Source organism: Toxorhynchites rutilus, chromosome 3 (assembly GCF_029784135.1).
Source record: "Toxorhynchites rutilus septentrionalis strain SRP chromosome 3, ASM2978413v1, whole genome shotgun sequence".
Taxonomy (NCBI): Eukaryota; Metazoa; Arthropoda; class Insecta; order Diptera; family Culicidae; genus Toxorhynchites; species Toxorhynchites rutilus.
Genome location: NC_073746.1, coordinates 110,710,755 through 110,735,897, shown reverse-complemented (window position 1 = coordinate 110,735,897; position 25,143 = coordinate 110,710,755). Strand labels below are relative to the sequence as shown.

The 25,143-nt window shown below is 39.6% G+C and overlaps 1 protein-coding gene across 5 annotated transcripts in view; it reads right to left on the bottom strand.

The window, feature by feature from the left end:
• Positions 1 to 505: 505 nt before the first annotated feature.
• LOC129776886 (actin-binding protein WASF3) overlaps positions 506 to 25,143 on the bottom strand; it is an 89,547-nt gene continuing 64,909 nt past the window's right edge. For all 5 annotated transcript variants that reach the window (XM_055782799.1, XM_055782800.1, XM_055782798.1 and 2 more), the window contains 4 exons: positions 24,095 to 24,649; positions 18,775 to 19,866; positions 2,710 to 2,953; positions 506 to 2,644 (listed from right to left, as the gene is read on the bottom strand). In XM_055782799.1, coding sequence (XP_055638774.1) covers positions 2,463 to 2,644; positions 2,710 to 2,953; positions 18,775 to 19,866; positions 24,095 to 24,475 — 1,899 coding nt within the window. In that variant the 5' untranslated portion in view covers positions 24,476 to 24,649 and the 3' untranslated portion in view covers positions 506 to 2,462. The remainder of the gene's footprint in view (positions 2,645 to 2,709; positions 2,954 to 18,774; positions 19,867 to 24,094; positions 24,650 to 25,143) is intronic.

Genomic DNA, 25,143 nt, shown 5'->3' with positions numbered 1-25,143 from the left:
AATCTCTCTCACTTATATATATATATACGAATCATACAAGGAACAACTACTTGCATAGCTCTCCCGACACAAGTTAATCGAAGGATTCCCCTGCGCCAAAAGTGATGCTACGAACCCTCTATGCACCCAATTCGTTGCGTTGGACCAGACATCTTTTAGTTCGTAGCATCGCGCGTAGCGCGGGAAATTTGGATACGAACCTATATTTCACAGAATCATTATTATTATCATTCGCGACGAGTGATCTCTCCCCCCGCTCTGATGTCATATGAATACGCTATTTACTTATTACCACAACTTCTACAAAGGATTACAGTAAAACGTTTTTTTTTTGTTGTTGATAATTTCACGTCCACGTTTTCTTTGCCGTAGTTTTGCTGTTGTTCTTGTTGGTATGTATGTTATTTATTAGTCTTCGATTCCCCATTGAAATGCGCGCGCGCTAAAGCCTGTTGACAAGTCAACGGTTGCGTTATATTTGTTTTGCTATTTCAATTCAAAGTGGTTTGTTTGTCTTGCTAGTATAAGTGTGTGTGTGTGTGTGTGTGTGTGTTATGCTTCCGTTATTCGCTGCACTTCCGTCGAAGAAGTTTGACTGTTGAGTTTCTATTTATTTGTTTAGTTATTTAGCAGATTGAGACGATTAGTTTATGCTGTTTGGAAGAAAGTTTTTGTTTGCTTGTTTGTTAGTGGCTATCTATGAGTAGCATAAATTTTAAATGTGGATTTCCTTTGATTACATTTTTGCACAGGTGTCTAATAGTGGTTTGAAGTAACTTTTCGTTTGATCTGTTCAATAGCTCTTATTGTGTTGTTTCACCGCAAATTATTCCGATATCCGTTTAGCTATTGTTTGGAGTGCAATTGATAGTTTAAATGATAGAATCTTCGACATAAAATTTAGAGTGGGCAGTACAAATTTTTTTTGTTAAATTTTTGGACAAGAGATACTAGTTTTTGGGTAAATCTTTTACACAAAATGTATATAGTGTAGCAATTTCTTGCTTATTTTTCACGCCTAAAGCAACAACAAAAGCGTCCATTCAGTAATTTTGAGCTGAGACAAAAAGCGAAGCAGTGAACATAAGTTAAAGCACAAGTAATTAATCGCAGGATGAGTTCGTCTCGGTTGAGGAAAGCAACTGGAATAGAGAGGGAGCGATTGATTGGTGCCGAAAACTTGCATTGGAATAAGTGCAGAACGGAAATCGTTTGATCTAGCACGAGATTTTTCGTTCTCTGTCTTTCTAAATTCCTCTACAATAAATAGCAAGTGTTTGCCGAAATTTGAGCTCTAACATCCATTTCGAATGGGTTTTTTTTGTATTCTGCTTAGATTATTCACTTTGCAAAATATCATTTTCATACGAGTCTTTGACCACTTTTTTAATTATTAATTGTATTACTTATCTCTATCTCCGCTAAACTATGGGTTGGTTTTATCCTGAATCTTTGTGGTGTTTATACATATCATGCATTTCAGTACGGAATATTGCTTGCTGGGATGATGATTGCAATCAAATGGCATGGAAATTGGAAATAAGAAAGAATTCAGCTCACCAAAGTTAAAGAAAATCATATTCCGTACTAATCTTGGTGGCAATCTTCTACGAAACAATAATTTGTTTCGATGTTTTCTTTACATTCACTACAATAAACGTTCTGCTGGATGAATGCTAAATATTTGATTTAATATCTATTCATTTCAATATTATCAGAATGTGTGGATTTTGATTTTTCTTCTCTTTGCTTTTTTTGGATTGCTGCTTTTCTTTTTCCCCCTTCTTTCAGCAGGCAAATGCTTCAAGAAACAATATACAATAATTGAGAGAAAATAAAAACTAAACTTTCCCTTTCTATGTTTATGATAATAAATAATTTAGTAATTACAATAAAAATACACATCTTTTCTTCCGATATCACTCTTTTTCCTCTCTACCTTATTGCAATCCTTCTCGCAAACAGCTAGAACTCAATAATCACTTTCAAAAACGAAAATTCCCTTACAATCCTTCTGCACGACGTAATGTGAGAAAGAAAAGCGAAGAAAAAACTTTCCCAATCAGCAAATTTTCATTTACACTCGGCACAATGTTCCTATGTCGTTCGGAAGTCATCTTCCATCCCTCCACTAATCAATTTGATTCACTCCGAGTGACAAACAGGTAGCATTTCTCGTCGTTCCCTGCTCCAAAAAGGGATAAGCCAACAGGAAACACGGGAGATAAACCAATTTCTCAGCCCCGGAGTGTTTGTTTATCGTTTCTGCCATATCTATTTCGTGTTCGCGCCCATTCCCTCTATAATTCATTTCTGCTGAGCCCCGGCCGTCCCGTTGTCTTTCTTTTTGCACAGAAAACAAGCAGAGAGCACTATCACTGTTTTCCTCCTGATTACTTCTTTTTACTGCCGCCGCCGGCAATAACGGCGCCCCCCGCCGCGGTCCCCGCATTCTCGTGCTGTCATGCGGACGTTTCGTTCTCCATCCAGCCCTCGCTATCGTCGTCACTTTCTGAGTCCGAGGACTCGCTCAGCTCAATCGCAACGCGACGGGCCAGAATTGAGGCCACATCGTGCAATCGCTCGATGGTGCGATCGTTGTCCTTGGCGTCGTTTCGCTGCTCCACTTTGCGCAGTTTGATTCCTACAATAAGAAGATGCAGTTTATAATACGACGTAGGCAGCATGGGCAACATTTTATGTACATACCGTCCCGGATGGCTTTCATCAGGTCGGAACGGGGATCCTCGTAAGCGATCTTCTCCTTGGGAGGAATTTTCTTCAGCTGGTGCATTTGGCCCATGATGAGTGTTCCGTTGGGCATACCGCCACCACTGACGATGTCTCCGTTCGCCATCGGTGGCTTGGAGGGACTCAGGGATCCATCTAGCAGTGGTGGCGGCGGAGGCGGTGGTGGTGGGGCCACATTTGGTGGCGACTGTTTCGGTGAGAGCTGGAAGAACAATTGCGTAATTGAATGGTTAGAACAGCGGACACGATATACTTATTTCGTAACAGTCACGAGAAGGAGTAGTTACAATATTTTTATGAAACAAAATGATTATTCGAATACGATACAAGTGTGTAGAAATATTCCTCTGATGTACGGATGATAGCGCCAGAAGAACGGAGGTTATCTAGCGTTGTAGTAATATTCGTACCTCTCACACTAAAGGCCACGAATTCAATTATCACTCCCAACATTCTTCGAAGGGAAGTAAAGTGATGAACCAGCCAAAAGTGTTGGAAGTCACTATAATACAGAAAAAGCCCTAAAGAACTACAGTGAACATTCACAAACTGGGCGAAAAGAGAAGACCAGTTCTCGACATTCGCGTTTTAACTGGTCCGGCATGTTAAACGCCAAACAAAATCAAGCGGAACTTCAATGAATTGTTTGATTCGCGTTGATCATGAAATTGGATAAACAAAAGGATTCCAATGGAAGTTTCGCATTGAGTGAGCCAACAGGTATGAAATATAATTTGAGAAAATTATTTTTCTGTAATTTAATCAATGTTTTTGTCATGCGAAAAAAATGTCAATCTTCATAACATTTCAAATCACACACGAATGCCCCTCACAGCAAATCTTTAATTTGAATATGCCGTCGATTGTTTATGAAATTCTGCTCCAAGGTCCAGTTCACGTTCGCCCAGTTAAAAAGCAGACCAGTTAAACCAGGGCATAACTGTATTTTTATGTTTTTGAACACCATGACATTCAAAGCTACATTCTGTCCAATTTCTATAAGACCAGGTGATGATCTTGCTGCTTTGTGTCATTGTAAACAAACAATGCTTCAATTTATATTCTAGTGTGTAGGTATTGGTAACTACCATACACTGCACGATTTTCATATGTGTGTGCAAGCGCTGAGCGTAAACGAATGTTTTCGTATTTTCAACTGTCAAGTTTCTATAAGACCAGTTACATTTTCCGTTGTTTAAGTTGTTTTGATCAATTAAATCTGGAAAATGCCGAAAGGAAAAGTCCTCACGGAGAGAGAAGAACAATTCGTCAAATTTTGGTAAAAAATCCTCACATAAAGAGGGGTTTAAAGGTTAAAACTCTTACATAATCTCACATCGGAAGACGTCTGAGTTCTGCCAAAGCTCATATGAACCGACAGGGAGACAAGGTATGTTATGACAAAGAATGTTTTCAAAAGAATACATTTTGCTATGGTATATAGCATATATAACGAAAAGTTCTTCAACGAATAGGTTATCTTCACTGACAAAAAAGTTCATTTGGATGGTCCTCATGGTTTCAACGGATACTGGCGTGATATACGGATGAAGCAACAGTATTTCTCAACCAGGAATATTGGTGGAGGTTTGTGCATGGTTTGGGCAGGATTCTGTGCCACCGGAAAGCTCAAGATAGCATTTACATCTGTCAAGGATTACACACATGTTTTGGAATCCTCTCTCCTACCGTTTTTGAGTGGATATCGTCACACAAAATTCACATTCCAGCAAAACAATGCTACTATTCATACCAGCAAAAAAACTAAGCAATGGATTAAGGACCAAAAATATTATTTTTTTGGACTGGCCGGCTCGCTCGCCCGACTTAAATCCTGTTGAAAATCTTAGTTCAGCAGAATTTGGTAAAAAAGTATTCCAACACGAATTTTCGCGGTTATTAGTCGAAATGGCAAGGTTACCAATTATTAACATGTAAATCAGCCGATCGTTTTGAATTTTTCATTGATAATACTAATGAATTTTGAAGTGGTCTTATAGAAACTGGACAGCTGAGTTTATCATATTTAAGAAAAATAAATAAACTAACAACTCTTTTGAACGAAATTGACGTTAAATATACTCTATTCTAAGCAATCAATAATGTATGAATGTATCTTGTTGAAATTGTAACTGTTTGTGTTGCAACGAAATAGAATCAGGGTGGTCTTATAAAAGTTGGACAGAGTGTATTGGAAACAATTGAAACTCAATGTGATTAAACAGGGGCGCGAGGTACACTCATGTATATCAGTTCGAGGTATATTGGCTAGTCATGATCCTAAGATCATGTTCTCATGTATCACAAAATGCTCAGATCATTGAATTTCCTGCTCCTGCCTCCCTCTGATTTCCAGTCTTGCCAATTACCGAAACAGAACTTACCCCCCGGTAACACAGCATCTACGCATCAGTTTGCGTCAAGACCAAGACAATATCAAAGTGATTCACTGACAGAGATGCCAACCAAATTTTTGAAAAAGCTGGAAAAATGTGAAAAAAGACCAAAAAATTGAAACAAAATAAAAAAAAAACCCGAAGTAAAGCTGGAAGAATTGTTTTGGGTGCCAATGAAAATGGACATCTCAAATTTCGAAAAATTACCTCATAATAAATGTTCACCACCTCGAAAAAAACACCCTATGCAGGATATCAGCTCAATAGGATTTAAGTCAGAGTGGCGCTAAGCGGTCAAAGTTTGAGTATTTTAAAAATCGAAAAATCACCCAAGGGGGAAATCGAGGAAGGTTTTCGAAATTTTTTTTGGTGCGACACTAATAAATGAAGTTCGAATGAGCTAATGTTTGGCATAGGGTATATTATCGTGCAAATCAACATTTTGCAGCAAGTTCCAAGTGAAAAATCAAGATAACAATTTTTTTGGCACCCAAAACCATATGTTTTGTCTCGTAGTCCGAAAAAAAACCCAAAAAAATCGATTTTTGATAATTTTTTTTTCGAAATGACACTAGATCTCGACGTTCCATTCAATTTTAAGATATTTGGCATAAAAAAAATGTTGAAAACCCCGATTTCCTTTAATCCTCCCTTGGATGATTTTTCGGTTTTAAAAAACTCAAACTTTGACCGCATTGCGCCACTCTCCCTTAAGCCCGATTGAACTGATATTTCGCATAGGGTGTTTTTTCGAGGTGGTGGCATTCTGTATAGGGTAACTTTTTAAAATTTTAGGGTCGATTTTTCCCATACATTCATTGGCACCCTAATATACAGTCTCCGATTTTTTTTCACAGTATATAATCGCTTCCCAAAAATGCAAAAAAAAATCACTTATTTCGATTTTCCAGATCTACTTAAGCCTGAAATACTGCTGTAATCTTGGAACAAAAGAATAATTATTATCATTTCTATCGAAACCGTAAATAAGACAAACTTGCTCATTTTCACTTAGCGATAGAGGGTTACTTTTATCCTTCAGCTCCTGCTTCTGCGGAATAAGCGTGCTCTCTTGTTCACTATCGCCTATTTCCCTTTTTTCATATTCTAGAATATTGTTGAATGAAATGTATAAATTAATGCTAGTGGCGTGGAATATTTATTGCATATTATGCATATGATCATTACCGAACTATTCTTATTTGATTTCAGTTCCTTTTGTAACTGGATTGAACGGATCCATACATAAACTATTCGTGGTTAGATTCATACGTTCACAAGCAAAATAAATAAAAAATGTTTGACTTTCGTTATTCGCTAAATATAATGGTCATACATATACACACTTGTGAAAGAATTGTAAACAGTAAACTATAAACTAACCGGTGGCTTATGGTTATTTTTAACAGTTACAGTTTCGAGGATATTTTTTTTATAATGGACAATATCGACAAGAAAACAAGAAAAAGAAAAGGAAGTTCCTAGAAATTCTTTTATATAATCTTTTTATGCCCCATCTAAAAAAAGGCATTATTTCTTTGTTTACCAAGAAAACAGAGACAAAGAATATTGGAAATATGCAAACTTTATATTCCAGAACCTTTATCATCTGGTAATTATCTAGAAGGTCGTTATACATTCTTCTTTTTGATAAAAGACCCGAAAAATACGCGACAACTGCATGAAATGTAAAAATTATGTTTGTTTCGAGCGTGCAGTTATGCTATGTTCTGATTCTTACTCCAATGAAACCACAATCGATAAATACGTTTTATGTTGTGTTATAGCTCTTTATACTTCTATGAATTATATTCAGTTGCTTACTTTTAATCAATAACAGTGAAAAATTCGAATTTCGTTATTTGTGTTGGAGTAACAAAAATTACTCTGTTTTGAAGAGGCAGATTTAGATGACTTTTAGAACATAATAAAGATGAAGAGTTTCGTTGTTCCACTACTATATCCTGTACTAAGCAAACTAACTAAAAAAAATCTCCTCTTTCAAATGAAAGCATCAGAATCGTCTTCAGTAGCGTACTTTTTAATGTAGAGCCAGTTTTAGGCAACAGAGTCCGAAACAAAAAAAAAAGTTCATAACTCTGTCATTGTTGAAATTCGAACATCTGCGTAGTAGGATTTTTGACGTAGGATTTCGTGAAAATTGTCCAATTTCAAACGCTTATTGCTCAGTCATTTCATGATGGATTGATGAAATTTTTGCGTCAATCGATTTCGGCACTCCATAACAATTTTTTATATTGAATAAAATAATATATTAGGCTGTCAAAAAAGTCCTGCGGTATTTCCGCGAGGTGTCGTTGTAAGCGCGTAGTTCTAGTTGTATTCATTGTATCGAGTCATACTATAGCTTGTTGGAAAGGTATTTTTGCTCGCTATAATATAGTCCCTGACAGTGTTTTGTTTGGTTAAGTCGTTCGTGAGTTATAGTGTCGCAAATATAGAGCAAAATAAAGAGAAAATCCGACATATTTTACAGTACTACTATGACAAAGGCAAAAATGCTTCGACAACTCGCAAGCAGATCGGTCGAACCTATATTTGATCCGATACAGGTGTTTTTTTTACATCCGTTACTAGTGTGTATTTTTTCATCTGGTGCGCTGCGAGCGAAGTAAAGCTCATAAAAAGTGGTGCGTTATCGAGACAATCCGGCAGCAAGACACATCATCACACACGCTACACAGCGGCGGCAAGTAGAAGTTTATTTTCCTCTTTCTTCTTCCATCATTCTGTATAGCTTCTGTGCACGATTTACACCATTGTTTAAACTTTGTGTTTACCAAATCGGCAAGCGTTGGCATTAGGGGTGTCCATTTTGATACATCACCGTTGAACTTTTATTGGAACTTTTTTCATTTTCAAATTACACATAATAACAAAAATTGAAATAAATAAAATTTTCAACAATAACTAATATAGAAATTTAATTTCTTTTACTAATTGATATTTTCCAAATTATTATATTCTGTTCATATCGAACAGTTGTCTACTTCTTCGTTTTTATTAATATGGCAGAGGGCGGGGAGGATCCCCCATCCACGCCAACGAATATATCAGATAATGAACCTCCTCCTGAAGAGCAGGAGGATGAAACAGAAGATGAGGAGGAAAATTCTGTTTACGAGATAGAAAGCTCTGAAGATGAGGAAAAAGACGAGAAGCAGGATTTTCGTCTAAAAGAATACCCTGATGGCGCCAAAGGCCCATTTATCGTATACTTTAGACGAAAATCCAAACCTCTTAACGTCATTCGCATCTCAAAAGAGTTGACACAGAAATTTTCCGAAGTTACCGAGATTACTCGAATGGGGCCAGACAAATTACGAGTTGTCGTCTCCAGCAGAACCCAAGCGAATGAAATAACGCGCTGTGATCTCTTTGCGATCGAGTATCGCGTATACGTACCCTGTTGCAACGTTGAAATAGACGGTGTAATAAACGAAAAGGGTTTGACTCGAAAAGAGATACTCGATGGTGTCGGTCGCTTCAAGAACTCTTCACTTAAAAGTGTGAAGATTCTTGCATGCGATCGACTGAAATCTGTGTCACTTAAAAATGACAAAAGAGTCCTCAATCGGACAAGCTCTTTTCGTGTGACATTTGAGGGTTCCGCCCTTCCTAACTACGTTGCAATAGGTGCACTTCGTTTACCTGTTCGGTTGTTTGTACCCCGGGTAATGAAATGCAACAAATGTATGCAACTCGGTCACACGGCCGCCTATTGTTGCAATAAAAAACGTTGCGCAGATTGTGGAGAGAGCCATGATGAGAATCCTTGCGCGAAAGAGCACAAGTGTCTTCATTGCGGCGGGACTCCTCATGATCTTATCCAAAGCCCGGTGTACAAACAACGAGGGGAGAAAATCAAGCGTTCCTTAAAGGAACGTTCCAAGTGGACTTATGCAGAAATGCTTAAGAGTTCCGTACCAACGAATCAGGACAATCCCTACTCCATTCTGCAAAACGACGAGCCTGTTGCTGACGCTCCCAATGCAGGAAGTTCCAGTACATCGCAGGGTGCCGTCAAGAAAAGAAAAATTACTTCTTTTCCATCACTCCCCAGAAAGACAACCGAAACTTCCCAAGTTGGAATGAAAACTCGAATTGAACGTGCTGAGAATAGACCGCAGCAAGTATCTCCTGGTTTAAGCGGTTCTTCTACGCACCAGGGGTCCTCAGCACTTCCCGGAGCAGCACCCACCCCGTCTGTTCCATTTTCGCGGTCGAGGCAACAGCCACAATCTGGTTTGCTTGCGCTTTCTGACCTGGTGGACAACATTTTAAATGCTTTAAATATAAATGACCCTCTTAAAAGCATAGTATTATGTTTGCTTCCGATTGTGAGAACATTTTTGAAAGAAAAATGTGGTTTTTTGGCAGCGTTCATTTCCCTCAATGCCTGATTCAGGGCAAGAGGTCAAGGATTTGACCACTGTAATACAGTGGAATTGCAGAAGCATCATTCCTAAACTAGATCAGTTTAAATTTTTAGTTCACAGCTCTAACTGTGATGTATTTTCTCTCTGTGAAACATGGCTTTCTTCAGCCAATGAGCTGAATTTCCACGATTTCAACATTATTCGCCTCGATCGAAATGACTCGTTTGGTGGCGTACTATTGGGGATTAAAAAATGTCACTCCTTCTATAGAGTCACTCTCCCATCGATGACAGGTATTGAAGTTGTTGCTTGCCAGACACAAATCAATGGTAAAGACCTCTGCATTGCTTCGATATATATCCCTCCCAGAACTACGGTAGGCCGCCATCAGTTCTTTGATACTATCGAGGCAATGCCGGAGCCGCGGTTAATCTTAGGTGATTTCAACTCCCATGGAACAGCATGGGGATCACTCTACGATGACAACCGTGCCACTTTGATTTATGATCTGTGCGAAAACTTCAAATTGACAGTTTTGAATACTGGGGAAGCAACCAGAATAGCCAATCCTCCTGCACGGGCAAGTATGCTAGACATATCTCTATGCTCTTCTTCGTTATCCCTGGATTGCATGTGGAAGGTAATCCAAGATCCCCACGGTAGTGATCACCTACCAATAATTTTATCGATCGCTAATGAATCAAGCTCTCGTGAGTCAGTCAATATTTCGTATGACCTTACGAAAACTATTGACTGGAGAACATTTGCGGAAATAATATCTGAAGCAATTGTTTCAATGCATGAACTTCCTCCACTCGAAGAGTATAACTTTATATCGAGTTTGATTTACGAAAGCGCACTTCAAGCTCAAAAGAAACGTGTACCGGCTACCACTTTCCGACGTCGTCCTCCATCACTTTGGTGGGACAAGGAATGTTCAAAGGTCTACCTTGAAAAATCATCCGCTTTCAAAAAATTCAGGAAAACTGGATTAGTGGAATGGTTTCTAAAGTACCAAGCTCTAGAAGCCAAACTAAAAGGTTTGATTAAAGCAAAAAAGCGTGGATATTGGCGGAAGTTCGTCAATGGTTTGTCAAGGGAGACCGCTATGAGCACTCTTTGGAATACGGCTAGGAAAATGCGTGGCTGGAACCACAAACGAAAGTGAGGAATACTCTGACCGTTGGATTTTTAACTTTGCAAGGAAGGTTTGCCCCGACACCGTTCCTGCACCAAACGTCGTACGCGACATTCCACTTCAAAGCGATTATGAGAATTTTTCGATGGTGGAATTCTCAATTGCCCTTCTCTCATGTAACAATTCAGCTCCGGGGTCGGACAAGATTAAATTCAACTTGTTGAAGAATCTTCCCGACTTGGCAAAACAGCGTTTGCTGAACTTGTTCAACAAGTTTCTGGAGCTGAATATTGTCCCGCATGACTGGAGACAAGTGAGAGTGATAGCCATACGAAAACCCAACAAGCCGGCTTGCGATCACAACTCGTATAGGCCGATTGCAATGTTATCCTGTATTCGTAAATTGTTAGAGAAAATGATTCTACTTCGTTTGGACAAGTGGGTCGAAACGAACAATTTGCTGTCAAATACGCAGTTTGGCTTCCGCCGAGGTAAAGGGACAAATGATTGTCTCGCGCTGCTATCTTCTGAAATCCAAATCGCATTTGCTCGCAAAGAACAAATGGCTTCCGTTTTTCTCGATATCAAAGGGGCATTTGATTCAGTTTCCATGGAAATTCTCTCAGAGAAGCTTCATAATCGTGGACTTTCACCAATTCTTAACAATTTCCTGTACAATTTACTGTCAGAAAAGCACATGATTTTCTCTCATGGCAGCTCAAAATCTTCTCGTTACAGTTTTATGGGCCTACCACAAGGCTCCTGCCTAAGCCCCCTCTTGTACAGTTTTTACGTCAATGATATGGATGATTGTCTAACTAGAGACTGCACGCTGAGACAACTTGCAGACGATGGAATTATTTCCATCACGGGTACTAATCCCGTCGTTCTGCAAAAGTCGTTGCAAGATACCCTGAACAATCTGTTCACGTGGGCCCTCAAGCTGGGTATCGAATTCTCTACGGAGAAAACTGAAATGGTCGTTTTTTGTAGGAAGCACGAACCCGCCCAATTCCAGCTTCACCTATCCGGCACTCTATGTTTTTCAAATACCTGGGTGTATATTTTGATTCTAAGTGTACCTGGGGGAGACACATTGCGTATTTGAAACAGAAATGCCAGCAAAGAATCAATTTTCTCCAAACAATTACCGGAACATGGTGGGGTGCCCATCCAGGAGACCTCATTCAGTTGTACAAAACAACGATATTATCAGGGTTAGAATATGGCAGTTTTTGCTTCCGATCAGCTGCCAGGATTCATATTCTCAAGCTGGAGAAAATACAATATCGTTGCTTGCGTATAGCCATGGGGTGTTTGCATTCGACACATACGATGAGTCTCGAAGTTTTGGCAGGAGTACCCACGCTTACTCTTCGGTTCACAGAATTATCCTACAGATTTCTCATCCGTTGCAAGATCATGAATCCATTGTTAATTGATAACTTCGAAAATCTACTCCAACTGACTCCTCAGTCAAGTTTTATGTCTTTATACCATGAGTACCTTACACACGACGTGCACCCTTCACCAGGCATCTCCAACCAAGTTTGCTTCCCATACTTCTGCAATTCCTCTGTCATTTTTTATCTGTATGGACAGATAAAAAATGACAGAGCCATGCGACAAAAAATCCATGGAATCCCAGATCACCTACGCTCCGATTCTATTCCGCCGATATTTTCGGCAGAATATGGGAAAGTTAGATCTGATAAAATGTTCTTTACTGACGGTTCATTCATAAACGGGTCCACTGGCTTCGGCATCTTCAATGAAAATTCCAGTGCCTCTTTCAAACTCAAAGATCCTTGTTCCGTGTATGTCGCTGAACTGGGTGCGATATATTACGCATTAGGGATCATTGAAACATTGCCCATCGACCATTATTTTATTTTTTCAGACAGTCTCAGCTCAATAGAGGCAATCCGCTCAATGAATGTTGATAAACGCTCATCTTATTTCCTAACAAGAATAAGACAACTATTGAGTGTTTTGGTCGAAAAATTATTCAAGATTACCTTAGCATGGGTTCCCTCTCATTGCTCGATTCCGGGGAATGAGAAAGCGGACTCGCTAGCTAAGGTGGGCGCTTTAGAATGCACACTTTTTGAAAGGCAAATTGCTTATAATGAATTTTTCCACATTCCTCGTCAGTATACGCTCGTGAGTTGGCAGCGCATGTGGAGTGGTGATTAGTACGGTCGTTGGTTACACACGATTATCCCTAAGGTCTCGACGAGTGCATGGTTCAAGGGATTGAATGTAGGTCGTGATTTCATTCGCGTGATATCTCGGCTTATGTCCAATCACTACAACCTAAACGCGCATCTCTATCGCATTGGGCTCGCAGCAAACAATCTTTGTGATTGTGGCGATGGCTACCACGACATCGAGCATGTTGTCTGGTCGTGTATCCGGTTCCATGCTGCTCGCTCTCAGCTCTCTAGAGCACTGAGAGCACAAGGCAGACAATCGGATATCCCCGTCCGGGATATCTTAGGTAGCCGGGATCCTGATCTTCTGCTTCATCTATACCTGTTCCTCAGAAACGCCGATGTCAACGTTTAATGATGTTTCCTTCGTTGTGTTCCTGTTTCATATCCCTCCTATCCGATCGATAAACTTTTACTTAGTCGCGGCAATACATACACACACTCTTTACAGATGCACGGGCCGAAGGTTGTGCAGTCCACTGATTATTCAACAAGAGCCAAAGGTTGTACCGCTCATGACAACTCTACACGAGCTGATGATTGCGCCGGCTAGTGACCATTCTATCCTGGATTCCTCGAGTCGAGAAAGACGCACCACGCTAGATATGAGGTACAGACTAGGGGGGCGTTGCTGATTAATGGTCAGCTGCATCCCAATAGGAAGTATCCCGTGTCGGGCACACGTACAGAGCATCGAAGACTGCGACATACCAATTATGAGAACACTTGTAATACTAACCTCGAGTCAACCGCGAGTAATCGGTTACATATTACTAACATAGTCTAAGCAAACATTGTCAAAATATTGAACTCCCGGCCCCGTTAGGCTGACGCCATATGAGCCTTAATAAAATATATATTTTGGATAAAAAAAAAGGCAAAAATGCATCCCAAGCTGCCAATAAAATTTGTGCAGTTTATGGACCCGATACAGTTTCCATTTCCACCGCACAACGATGGTTTTAACGTTTTCGTTCTGGTGTAGAGGTCGTCGAAGATGCGCCACGCTCCGGAAGGCCTGTCGTCGAAAATTGCGACAAAATCGCTGAATTACAACACATAGTAGCAGCCGTAGCATCGGCCAAGCGCTGGGAATAAGTCATCAAACCGTTATTAACCATTTGAAGAAGCTTGGATTCACAAAGAAGCTCGATGTATGGGTGCCACACACGTTGACGCAAAAAAAACACCTTTGACCGTATCGACGCATGTGAATCGCTGCTGAATCGCAACAAAATCGACCCGTTTCTGAAGCGGATGGTGACTGGCGATGAAAAGTGGGTCATTTACGACAACGTGAAGCGCAAACGGTCGTGGTCGAAGCCCGCTGAAGCGGCTCAGACGGTGGCCAAGCCCTCATTAACGGCCAGGAAGGTTCTGCTGTGTGTTTGGTGGGATTGTCAAGGAATAATCTATTATGAGCTGCTTCCCTATGGCCAAACGCTCAATTCGGACCTGTACTGCCAACAACTGGACCGCTTGAAGGTAGCACTCATGAAGAAGAGGCCATCTTTGATAAACAGAGGCCGCATTGTCTTCCATCAAGACAACGTCAGGCCACACACTTCTTTGGTGACGCGCCAGAAGTCACCAAAGAAGTGTGTGGTGACGCTTCTGGCGGATGACGCTCCGGGAGCCCGGATGGGAGGTTCTTTTGCATCCGCCGTGTAGTCCGGACCTTGCACCAAGTGACTACCACCTGTTTTTGTCCATGGCGAAGTTAGCCACAAAAGAGGCCTGTGAAAATTGGTTATCCGAGTTTTTTTGCCAATAAGGAAGCGAGCTTCCATAACAGGGGTATTATGAAGTTGGCATCTCGTTGGGAACAAGTCATCGAACAAAACGGCGCATATTTGACTTAAAACAGATGATTGTAACTAATTTTATGAACAAATGAAAATTCAAAAAAAATACCGCAGAACTTTTTTGACAGCCTAATATGCCATGAAACTAACTATCGAACAATTGAAAAATCTCAACCCCTATCGTAACGGAAATATCCACTTCTGATTGGTCGAAATTGACGACACATACGGCGGTTCCCTAACAGAGACATCAGAACCAAGCTCCCTGAGGGAAATCGACATTGTAAATACATTAAAGTAGGGGGAGCATTTGTTCCCACCGAAATGTGTTCCTTAACAGAGACATCAAAACCAAGGTGCCCAATATTGTAAGTTGGGGGTATTTTTATAATGCAAGTAAGGTGAGTGATACGATTAATTGCACCAAACAACACTTAAATTTTGAACTTTGATGTTGGTTGCTTCGTGAAATTTCGAACCGATCGCGTATTGTGAAAAATTTAGCACAAGTGTAAGTGTAAAATTACATATGGTAGCAGTTGTGTTAACACTGAACCTACCTATATTCATGTATACCTATTCCTACCACAGCGAGTTAAATGACCCTTCTTTGAAATATTACTATGTAAAGTTCAAAATATATTATTTCGCTCAATTTGATAAGGAGTAAGTATTCAAGAATACACTGATGATTTTTATAAAAAGAAATAAAGACAATTGACGGTGAGGTAATGTTACTTTCATAGCAATTTTGAAAAAAATCCAAAAGGGGTTATTTGACCCCGCCGTGGCAAGGTTTGTTCCCGCTCGAGAACGGGTCGTTCTGTTTAAGCTGTCCCTTTTGTTGTGTTTATTTTCACCTAAAGAAAGTTCATACGGCGAGAACAATTGGAAAAGTGAAGAAATATTCGAAAAAGTGATTTCCCATATGCTCTACATATAGTATTAGGTGTTGTTAGTCCAATTAAAATTCGCATTGGGTTTAAAAAACACTCAGAAGGTAAAAATTATAAAAGAAAGTTACTTTTTCCATTTCAAATATGTTTTCTATATATTAAAGTAACATGTTTTTACTGATAATTGTGTTCGGTATTGATAATTATTTAATATTACATTTGTGAGTTTTTTTTTCTTAATTTCATCCATACATAACACAGGAGGTATTTAGTCTAGGATCACAGAAGGCAGTTTTCATCATATCTCATGTCACTTCGGCATCTTCTATCTGATACGCACCATCCAACGATTGTTTACCATCCTTCCGTCAACATCATCTGGTAAACACTGGTGAAGTGAACAAACAATACCCAACAACCAAACAAAACGGCTCTTTTCAGGGCCACAAAATCATTATCAAAGAGTTTAACGATGTAAGTCTTCAAACATATCCAAAATCAACAGATAGTCTAACGGAATCCTACGTCAACTATGCGGTCGTGTCTCGGACACAACCCTCTTGTGACTTTTTTCATCAAATATGGATGTCTATCACCTCTTGAGAGAATCTGGATAATTTTTTTTTCATGTGAAAAAGGTGTTTCCTGACTTAAAGGGGATGAATCAAAAATAAAATTCCTCTTTTATTTTCAAAAAACCGAAAATACATGAAAAAAAAAACAAATAAAACTCAATTTTTTTATGACTCGATTATATACAGTTGTGTTCAAAATAATAGCAGTGCTGATTTAAAATCTGAAATAAGATAATAATTTGTAATTAGCGCTTTGCTCCGAATTTTCTTCATAGTGTATTTTGAACAGAGTTCCAATACAACAAGTGTATGGTATTGGTTGCAAGATTTCATTTTATTATTCAGTAAAATAATCATTTGTTCAAAAAAGTTAGTGTTCAAAAAAATAGCAGTACTTCAGTCAACACCAGGAAAACATGATTAAAATGATGAAAGATTTCGAAGTTGTTCTGTAACATGATTATCCACCTTAGTACTTTGTAGCGTAGCCCTTATTCTTCATAACAGCAGCACACCGTTTCGGCAGCGAACACACAAGTGTTTGGCAGCGAGAATAAGGTATTGCAGCCCACGAATCACGAATTACAGACCATAATTCTTCCACATTTTTTGGTCTGGCTCCAGAAACAGCGTATTTGACATCTCACAGATTTTCAATAGGGTTTAAGTCTGGAGACTGCGCTGGCGCTCCATAACCTCAATATTCTTCTCCTTAAACCACGCCTTAGCACGTTTACTCGTGTGTTTAGGATCGTTGTCCTGCTGCATCACCCATTTTAGTGACCTCACTGGGTATCTTGATGTAGTCATGTTGATCCATGATGCCTGGTATGCGATAAACCGGCCCGACACCGTTGTACGAAAAACTTCCCCATATCATAATTTTTGCTCCGCCGTGCTTTACTGTCTTAACCGTGTAGTGCGGTTGATATTCCGTATTGCGTGGACGTCTCACATACTGACGACGACCTTTTAACCCGAACAAAACTATTTTGGACTCATCCGTCCACAAAACATTACGCCATTTTTCTTTCAGCCAATCGATATGCATTTTAGCAAATTTGAGGCGATTCGAAACATGACGTTTTGTCAACAATGGTACTTTCCGAGGACTACGTGCGTATAGTTTGGCTTCCGTCAATCGTCGTCTGACTGTAACAGTGCTCACAGTTAAGTCTAGTTCATTTTTGATCTTATTAGAAGACAAAGTTGGGTCAGTCCGTGACATCTTGATGATTCTTCGATCATTTTTTTCAGAAGTGCAACGTTGTATAAAACTCCGAATGGAAACAAACTTTGTTTGAAATCGTTTTTCGCTGCTATTATTTTGAACAACGCGAAACGGACTCAGCCGGAAGTATCAAATGACATATACACTGAACGAAATTGTATTGCTATAAACAATATGGGTTTTGAACGGGTGATGACACCTTTATATATTCATATGATTAATTGATAACATCAACTATCCATACATGAATAGTAATAATAATATGGAAATAGCATTAGGCGCTGCTATTATTTTGAACACAACTGTACAGTGAAAAAAAGTCAAAAACTGTATATAATCGAGTCCGCGCTGTACACTGAAAATATTAATTCGAAATAGATGCATAATGCCAAATTCAGTTCGATTCAAATTTGAATTTTCACGATCCGACTTACTCGTTTCGAAATGCGGAATCCCACCCCTGGTGTCAAATCGAGATAGCCTCTCAAATTAAAACAATGTGAAACTTCTTCAAATTTTTATATGGAGAAATTCAATTCCTTAAACATTACAATAGATTGTAGAATTTTCTACAAGAGAGAATTGAAACCATTATATAATCAATACCTTCCTTTTTTTTGGCAGTAAAGTTCACTTTGGGAAAAACCGATGAAGCCCAGTAAAATGCATCTCATATTTACATATTTACATTGCTATTGAACAAATCGAATAATTCTCAAAATTCTAATTATCCTGCTAGGAAGTATACTTCATATATTTTGCGATTGCTATGAAATTCGCACGTTAGCATAAGATGAACCCCCCATAAGTATTCACATATTATTATTAGGTAACCCTATTTAGCCTACAAACAAACAAGAAAACATAAAACAGTCGCGATATTGTGTCACATCACATAGAACACGTGTTCGGCATCAGAAACGTTTTCCAACGCAGAAATACCCCGCCAAGGTGATGTTAGCATAATGATTAACACTCCGTTTAGCCCCAATGGAGTGTGGCAAAGTGGAGAAGGACGTCGATACACGTACGCACGATAATTAAATTACAACACGGGAAGCTCACTCGCTCGAAAAAAATCAACCAAGGCAATCGGAAACTCGCGCGATTAGTCGCAAACATGTGAAAGTAAGTCACTGCACACCCTTACGTGCATTTAGTACGATCCGATGAAGGGTTGGATACGCACATTGAACGAGGAGAGAGGGGAAAGCAACAATAATCTTACCCTGCAACATGATACCCATTTTGCAGCTAAGCTCAACGTAAGCGTATACTAATGGAACTAGTGGCAAAGAGAATATCCTAAGAGATGCGGTCGTAAAAATTTCCAATGGTAAGTAAAGGTATACACGCTCGATAGACTCACCTGTTCCGGAATTGGTGGTGGCGGCGGCAAATCATTCATCGACATCTGATTCAGCTGAATGTTGAGATTGTTTAGATTGTTAATCTGCTGGTTGAGCTGTGCCAGTGCGATTTGATTTTGATCTATGATAGCTTGCGGTTGTGGTGGACCACCACCGATACCACCCACAGGCGGTAGCTGCGGTTGCGTTGGCTGTCCGTTGGTTCCGAGCAGCGGAGAGCCCGCCCTCGAGTTGTTTCGGTTAAGGAGCTTGGCGGCAACGTTGGCTCCTCCGTTGGGAATATTTGGGGGCGATTGGAGACCCTCGGGAATTGGTGGCGGAGGAGGAAGATTGTCCCGACCTGTTGACATACTTCGGCCACGAGTGGGAGTGTTAGCGTTCGATACATTGGGCGTTCCTCCGCCGCTTCCGGTGGAAGGAGGCGCTGGAGGAGGCTGCGATGGTCGGGATTTCGATCGGGATGGAGTGCCCGGTGCATAAAGGCTTTCCTGGGACATTTGGCTCGTATTGTTGGAACCATAAATCGGTTGGCTATTGTATTCGTCGTAAATCGGTTGCTGCTGTTGGTAGTTGTTCTGTTGTGCCATTTGCTGGTGCTGCTGCTGATAATGTGGCGAGGGTGGACCGTAACCACCACCATCGACGGTTTCCGGTTGGTAACTTCTTCGCAGCTCGATGGAATTGGGCCTCGCTGGCCCGGTTTGTCTTGAATCATATATTATGTTGCTACCCATGGTGCTGTTGTAGATCGCCTCCTCGTTAGCCGCCGCGATCGCGCTTGGTGTTCGGTAAATCACATTGTTTGGCATAAGTGTTTCACCGTGACCAATCGCCCGCTGACGTTGCTTCTCGCGGGTATTGTGTGGCGCTCGTGGTCGCTTCTTCTGACGACCACCCTCGGCACCACCGTCAGCACCACGCGGTTTGTGTACTTTCTTACCACGATCGTGCATCACTCGTTCCGTGTCCTTCAACATCTCCTGTCGCCAGAGCTCGAAGAAGTAGTTTGGATCGGTGTAGAACTTGAGACCATCTTTGCCATCGTCCCGGTAGCAATTCAGTTTGTCCAGCGGTGGTGGTTTATCACAAGCCTAAAAATAACCCATAAATTATATCAATAAAGCTGTAATATGAAATGATTATGACGGATCTCGCGCCAACTCGACCAGATGTTGGCATGACCCTCTCAGAACTAATTAAACTTTATGAGCGTGAAGACCTTACCTAATTAAGCAATTTGGCATAATTAGTTTTCCGAAAATTTATCTAGACTAACAACATATGGAAAAGGCCAAATATTTTTGATTATTTTTTTATAATTTTTTTTTCTATTTTTTTCTTTTTATCTAACATTTTGAAGATTTTGGGATCATCTACTGAATTTGAAAACTTTTAGCTGCGATTTTATTTTTATCTTCACGAACAAAGAATGAATAATTCTCTGAAAAATCACAAATTACTATTATTTTTCCTTGCGTCAAAGATTCTTTTTTTTATAACAGACTGCTGTTTGTAAATAACGTCATGCTTTATGAGTTTGTCTACTTTATCAACGAAATACGGCACAAATTCATCGATAAGTTTAAATATCGATTATTGAAATCAGCCATTTGTTGAAAAACGATTTCTTCTTTTCCGCTGTCCTCTAATAGAAGAGGTGTCTCTTCATGAATTGATGATTTGGAAACACAACCCAAACAACACTAGAGCTTTATGATTGGGCAATTAAACAAAATGAAAAATGTATGTGAAGACGAGTGAGCTTGAGGAACTATTCAATCAGGCGAAAACAATATCGGGAACACAAAAATTTAATTGCTTTATTTCTGTAAATGAAAATAAAATCGCAGCTCGTGGAGGCGATCAGGCATAGTGGTAACACCCGTATATCTCACGCAGAGATCACAAGTTCTCACTCCCAACATTCTTCCAAAAATGGAAGTAAGAGTGACGAACCAGCCGAAATGTGTTGAAAGTCACTATAATAAAGAAAACAGAACACACAATAGAGCCATATTTAATTAATTTTTTTCGTTTTAAAAGTGTGTTAAATTCAATCGAAAATTAATAACAATTTACGATTCACAGAAATGGAACACGATTGAGCTTCGTCTATATCGCATTGCGTTTGAAAATCGGATGACATTTGCACAACCCGTCGAAGTCGAACGAATGATAGGATGCGATATTGCAATCGATTCGGGTAAGTTTGACTCGATCGGGTTTCAGAATACGGGTGAGTAGTTGATCAATAGATGCATCTGCAAATTTTGAGGGAATTACACTATCGAATTCCTCAGGGCGTATTTTGTCGACTATCCAAATTGAAAATGTACACATAGGGTAATCCTCGCTTTTGCCATCCAGTCGAATACATCCAGCAAGATGTGGAACCGAGTACATGTAACGTTGTAATGAAGCTCATTCTACATTTGGTTAATTTTTTTTGTTTGAACACACTTGCTGTAATATCATGACAATGCATGCGTTTAGGCCTGGCAATAGCAAAGGCTGCGTCGGCATTGCTCATGATAGCGTCTCGCAAGTGAGTGTATTTTTCCTCACACTGCTTCTGATTGTCCAGAATCGCAGTCGTTCGATCTCTACCTTCCTCGCAAGACATTCTACGTTGAGATGGTGAACGTTAGGAACATTAGGAACATTAGTTCCATTGAGAAAGAAGATGGAGAGTGTCGTTGGAATGATGGGTGTCAACGATGAACTCCAGATTATTGTTTCTTCTTCGAATCACAATTTCTCGCGTCGCTGTGCAGTCGCCCAACATGACTCCAGCAATGTCTTCAACAACATACACATTGAATGTATACTAAGGTGCCAATGAATGTATGGGAAAAAATCGACCCTGAAATTTCAAAAAGTTACCCTATACAAAATGTTCACCAGCTCGAAAAAACACCCTATGCCAAACTTCAGATCAATCGGACTTAAGGGAGAGTGGCGCAAAGCGGTCAAAGTTTGAGTTTTTTGAAAATCGAAAAATCACCCAAGTCGTCGTGCACAAATTACGTAACGCTAAAAATCCGGATTTTGGACCCCTTCCCCCCTACGTAACGCAATTTCCTATCTCTAATACACAGAAAGTAACGCAACCTCGACAAACCTCCCCCCCCTTATCGCGTTACGTAATTTGTGCACGACGCCTAAGGGGGGAGAGTAAAGGAAATCGAGGTTTTCGAAAAAAAGTTTGATGTCAAATGTCTTAAAATTGCATGAAACGTCGAGATCTAGTGTCATCTCGAAAACAATTTTTTTGTCATAAATCTCTCTCTAAAAAAAATTTTCGTCAAAAATCCACTTTTCAGACAAAAACGACCAAGTGCCGAAAAGTCAATTTTTGACAAATTTTTTTTTCGAGATAACAGTAAATCTCGACGCTCATGCAATTCTAAGACATTTGGCATCAACATTTTGTTTTTTTGAAAACCCTAAACAATGTCACACTTCGCTTTGTTGGATTATGATGATTTCTTCTCCACCACTTTAACATTTGCTGCCGGTCACGACTGGTGATTTTCAAACAACTGCAGAGTCATTTTATTCATCCTTTAGGTATCTATACAAACCATTTATTATTATCATATCTACAGTGACTCTTAATAGATGCCTAAATCTACAACAACTCTGCCCATCTTTGCATAGGAGACGTAATCACCAACGCCATTGGTGTTAGGAAAACGCAATTTTGTTGGTTTTTTTTCCTACAAGCGTAACCATACAAATTTCCAATGAAATAATCTGTCCGGTTGAAGGATATTATCGACAAAAAGAGGGCCTAGGAGATTTTGCGGATTAAAAAATATGTTTTTCCATTTGGGAAACGCTTACGTCTATTTATGCGGACAATCAATCGTTTTAATGAACATTTGCTTGCATAGCTAGACGTAATCATCAGGTTGCTCTGTCTGTAGCGTTACTAACATTTCCGATCATAGTCAAAACGTTTCTGTCGATAGTTTCAGTTGTTGTCGTATAAAATCAAATAGGTTTGGAAGAAATTTAGTGAAATGTCTGGAAAAGGTGCTCTGGATTTGTTGCGCATCCTGAATACTCTGGGATATGATAAGAACAGCAGGTTCGTGTTTTTCAATTGAATTTGTAAAGGCAATCTGCAATGCTGGTAATTTTAGCAACATGATTTACCGATATCACGATCAATCGTATAAAGATGGTGGAGTGACTTACACCAACGGTATGAGTAAATGCTGAGTATGTGGAATAATTCGATGTCGAATCCGAGGAGTTTCAAATGCAGAAATGTAGGTAATTATAATATTAAAAAACACAATTGGTTCTCTTTGTTCATGGCAGTGCAGTGTACAGAAAATAGTAATTATATGAGCAGTGTTTAAATGGTTTCTTATATTCAGCTATTTGGAAACACTAAGTAATAAGACACTATCGTGACAGGCATGTTTGGGCTCTACAAAGAATGTGATTCAAATGTAGATTTAGCTTATAGCACATAATACTTATAATTGTTGATTTTCGAACGATGTATGGAAAATGTTATGTTTTCGAACAAACAATATTTGTTTGCATGTTGAGCAAACGTATTACATTGCGTAGAATACAAAACGGCGAAAAAGTCGATTTGGTTCATTTTGTCGCTTACGTATCCTATACAAAACTTGGGCAGAACTATTCGATACCTGACCGACTGATCAAGAGATTTTTGGCAGATGGTTATTTTTTTGGAGCTGTCGTTGCTCTCTGAATTGAAACATATTGTATTTGACTACAAAAAGAAGCTGAAAACTGGAAATTTTTGCATCCAATGGTCACCATTAATCCATTTCTACCTGTTTTAAATTTTGTCTATAACTGTACACAAAAAAACATGAAAAAATTTCGAGAAAAAAACGTGAAAAATTTTTGTTAGAAAAACTTTTTTGCCTTAAATATGCACAAGTTGCGATGTATGGAAGAGTTGTAGGGCACATATTTATCTACCATTTCATCCAAATCTGAGATGATCATTTTGAGAAAATCGACTTTTAGTTTTTGAAATCGATTTTTTTTCAGTGTAGGATTAGAAAAAAATATTTTTTCAGTATTTTTTTCTGAAAATTCAATTATTTTCCTAAAACTCTTCCATGGATCACTTTTTGTAAGACTTACCATTTTCGAGTAAAAAAATTTATAAACAATAATCAAAAATATTTAGCCCTTTTTTAGTCTAGATAAATTTTTGGAAAACCAAGTATGTCAAGTTGCTTAATTAGGCTCTGAGAGGGTCATGCCAATTCCATAGACGAGGTGGCGCGAAATCCGTCTTAAAGAAAAAAAAAAGAACATCACCTGGTAAACTTCCAGCATAGCGGTTGGCATAGTTGCCCGGGAGAAAATCTGCTGATCAAACATGGTGGCACTCTTGAATGCTTTCTTCAACTGGATATCTTGCAGCGAAACCTCTTCCACGGTGCTGTCCAACTGGGTCACCTTAATCGCCAGTCTATCGATCCGTGCCTGGAGCGAGTTGGCTCGCTCGACCAAATTGCCGGCATCCCGGGTGAGCTCCCCAAACAAATCCTCGGCATGTTTCGACAGCGACGACAGCTGTCGGACGATGTTGGTGAGGGTAGTGTTTGTTACCGTTTCCAGTTCGGCCGGGAGTTCCTCCCGCACATACACTGACCGGGCCACATAAACGGGCTGAATGAGTCGTTTTGGTAGAGGCATTGTGCTTGTTGCTGCGTTGTTTGGTGTGTGCTGCTGCTTCTTGTGCTGCGGTGTGCTGTTTGCGAAACAGTTTTTAATCACGATGGCTACGCCCCGTGGTGGCTAGTGCGGTGTCGCATGCGAGTTCTCACTCTACTGGGTGTCCACTCGGTAAGGCAGCCGCATCTTCACAACCTGTGGAACGGAGAAAAGAAACGTTCAACATTTAATATCTTAGATTAGCGATAACGTATAACAATTCGCAATGCTACGATAGTTTCGGCGATTTTTCTTTTCTTCATAATTATATTTCGTGTCCGTACATATTCAAAACAACATTTCTCCCGATGACCCTCATTTTGTATAGGGAGAAACGACAGCCCCTCAGGAAATAGATGATTAAATTAATTGGAAATTTTCCCCACGGCAGTGCGAGCTGGTTTGTGGGTTATCTCTTCCCTAGCGGCGATGTCGAAGAGTCGAAGCTTTAAAATAAACTGGATTGATGCTAGCGTTGCCCAGTTGTTTTTTCTACTAAGGTTGACCATTCGCTGATGACACTTGAGGTTGTAGAAAATATCATCTTGGTGCTACATCTATGAGTGATGTTTTTCAAATTGTCGTAAATTATATACTTACAATCACATATCTCGCATCTTCCCATTTTCCTTTGTTTGTCAATAAATACA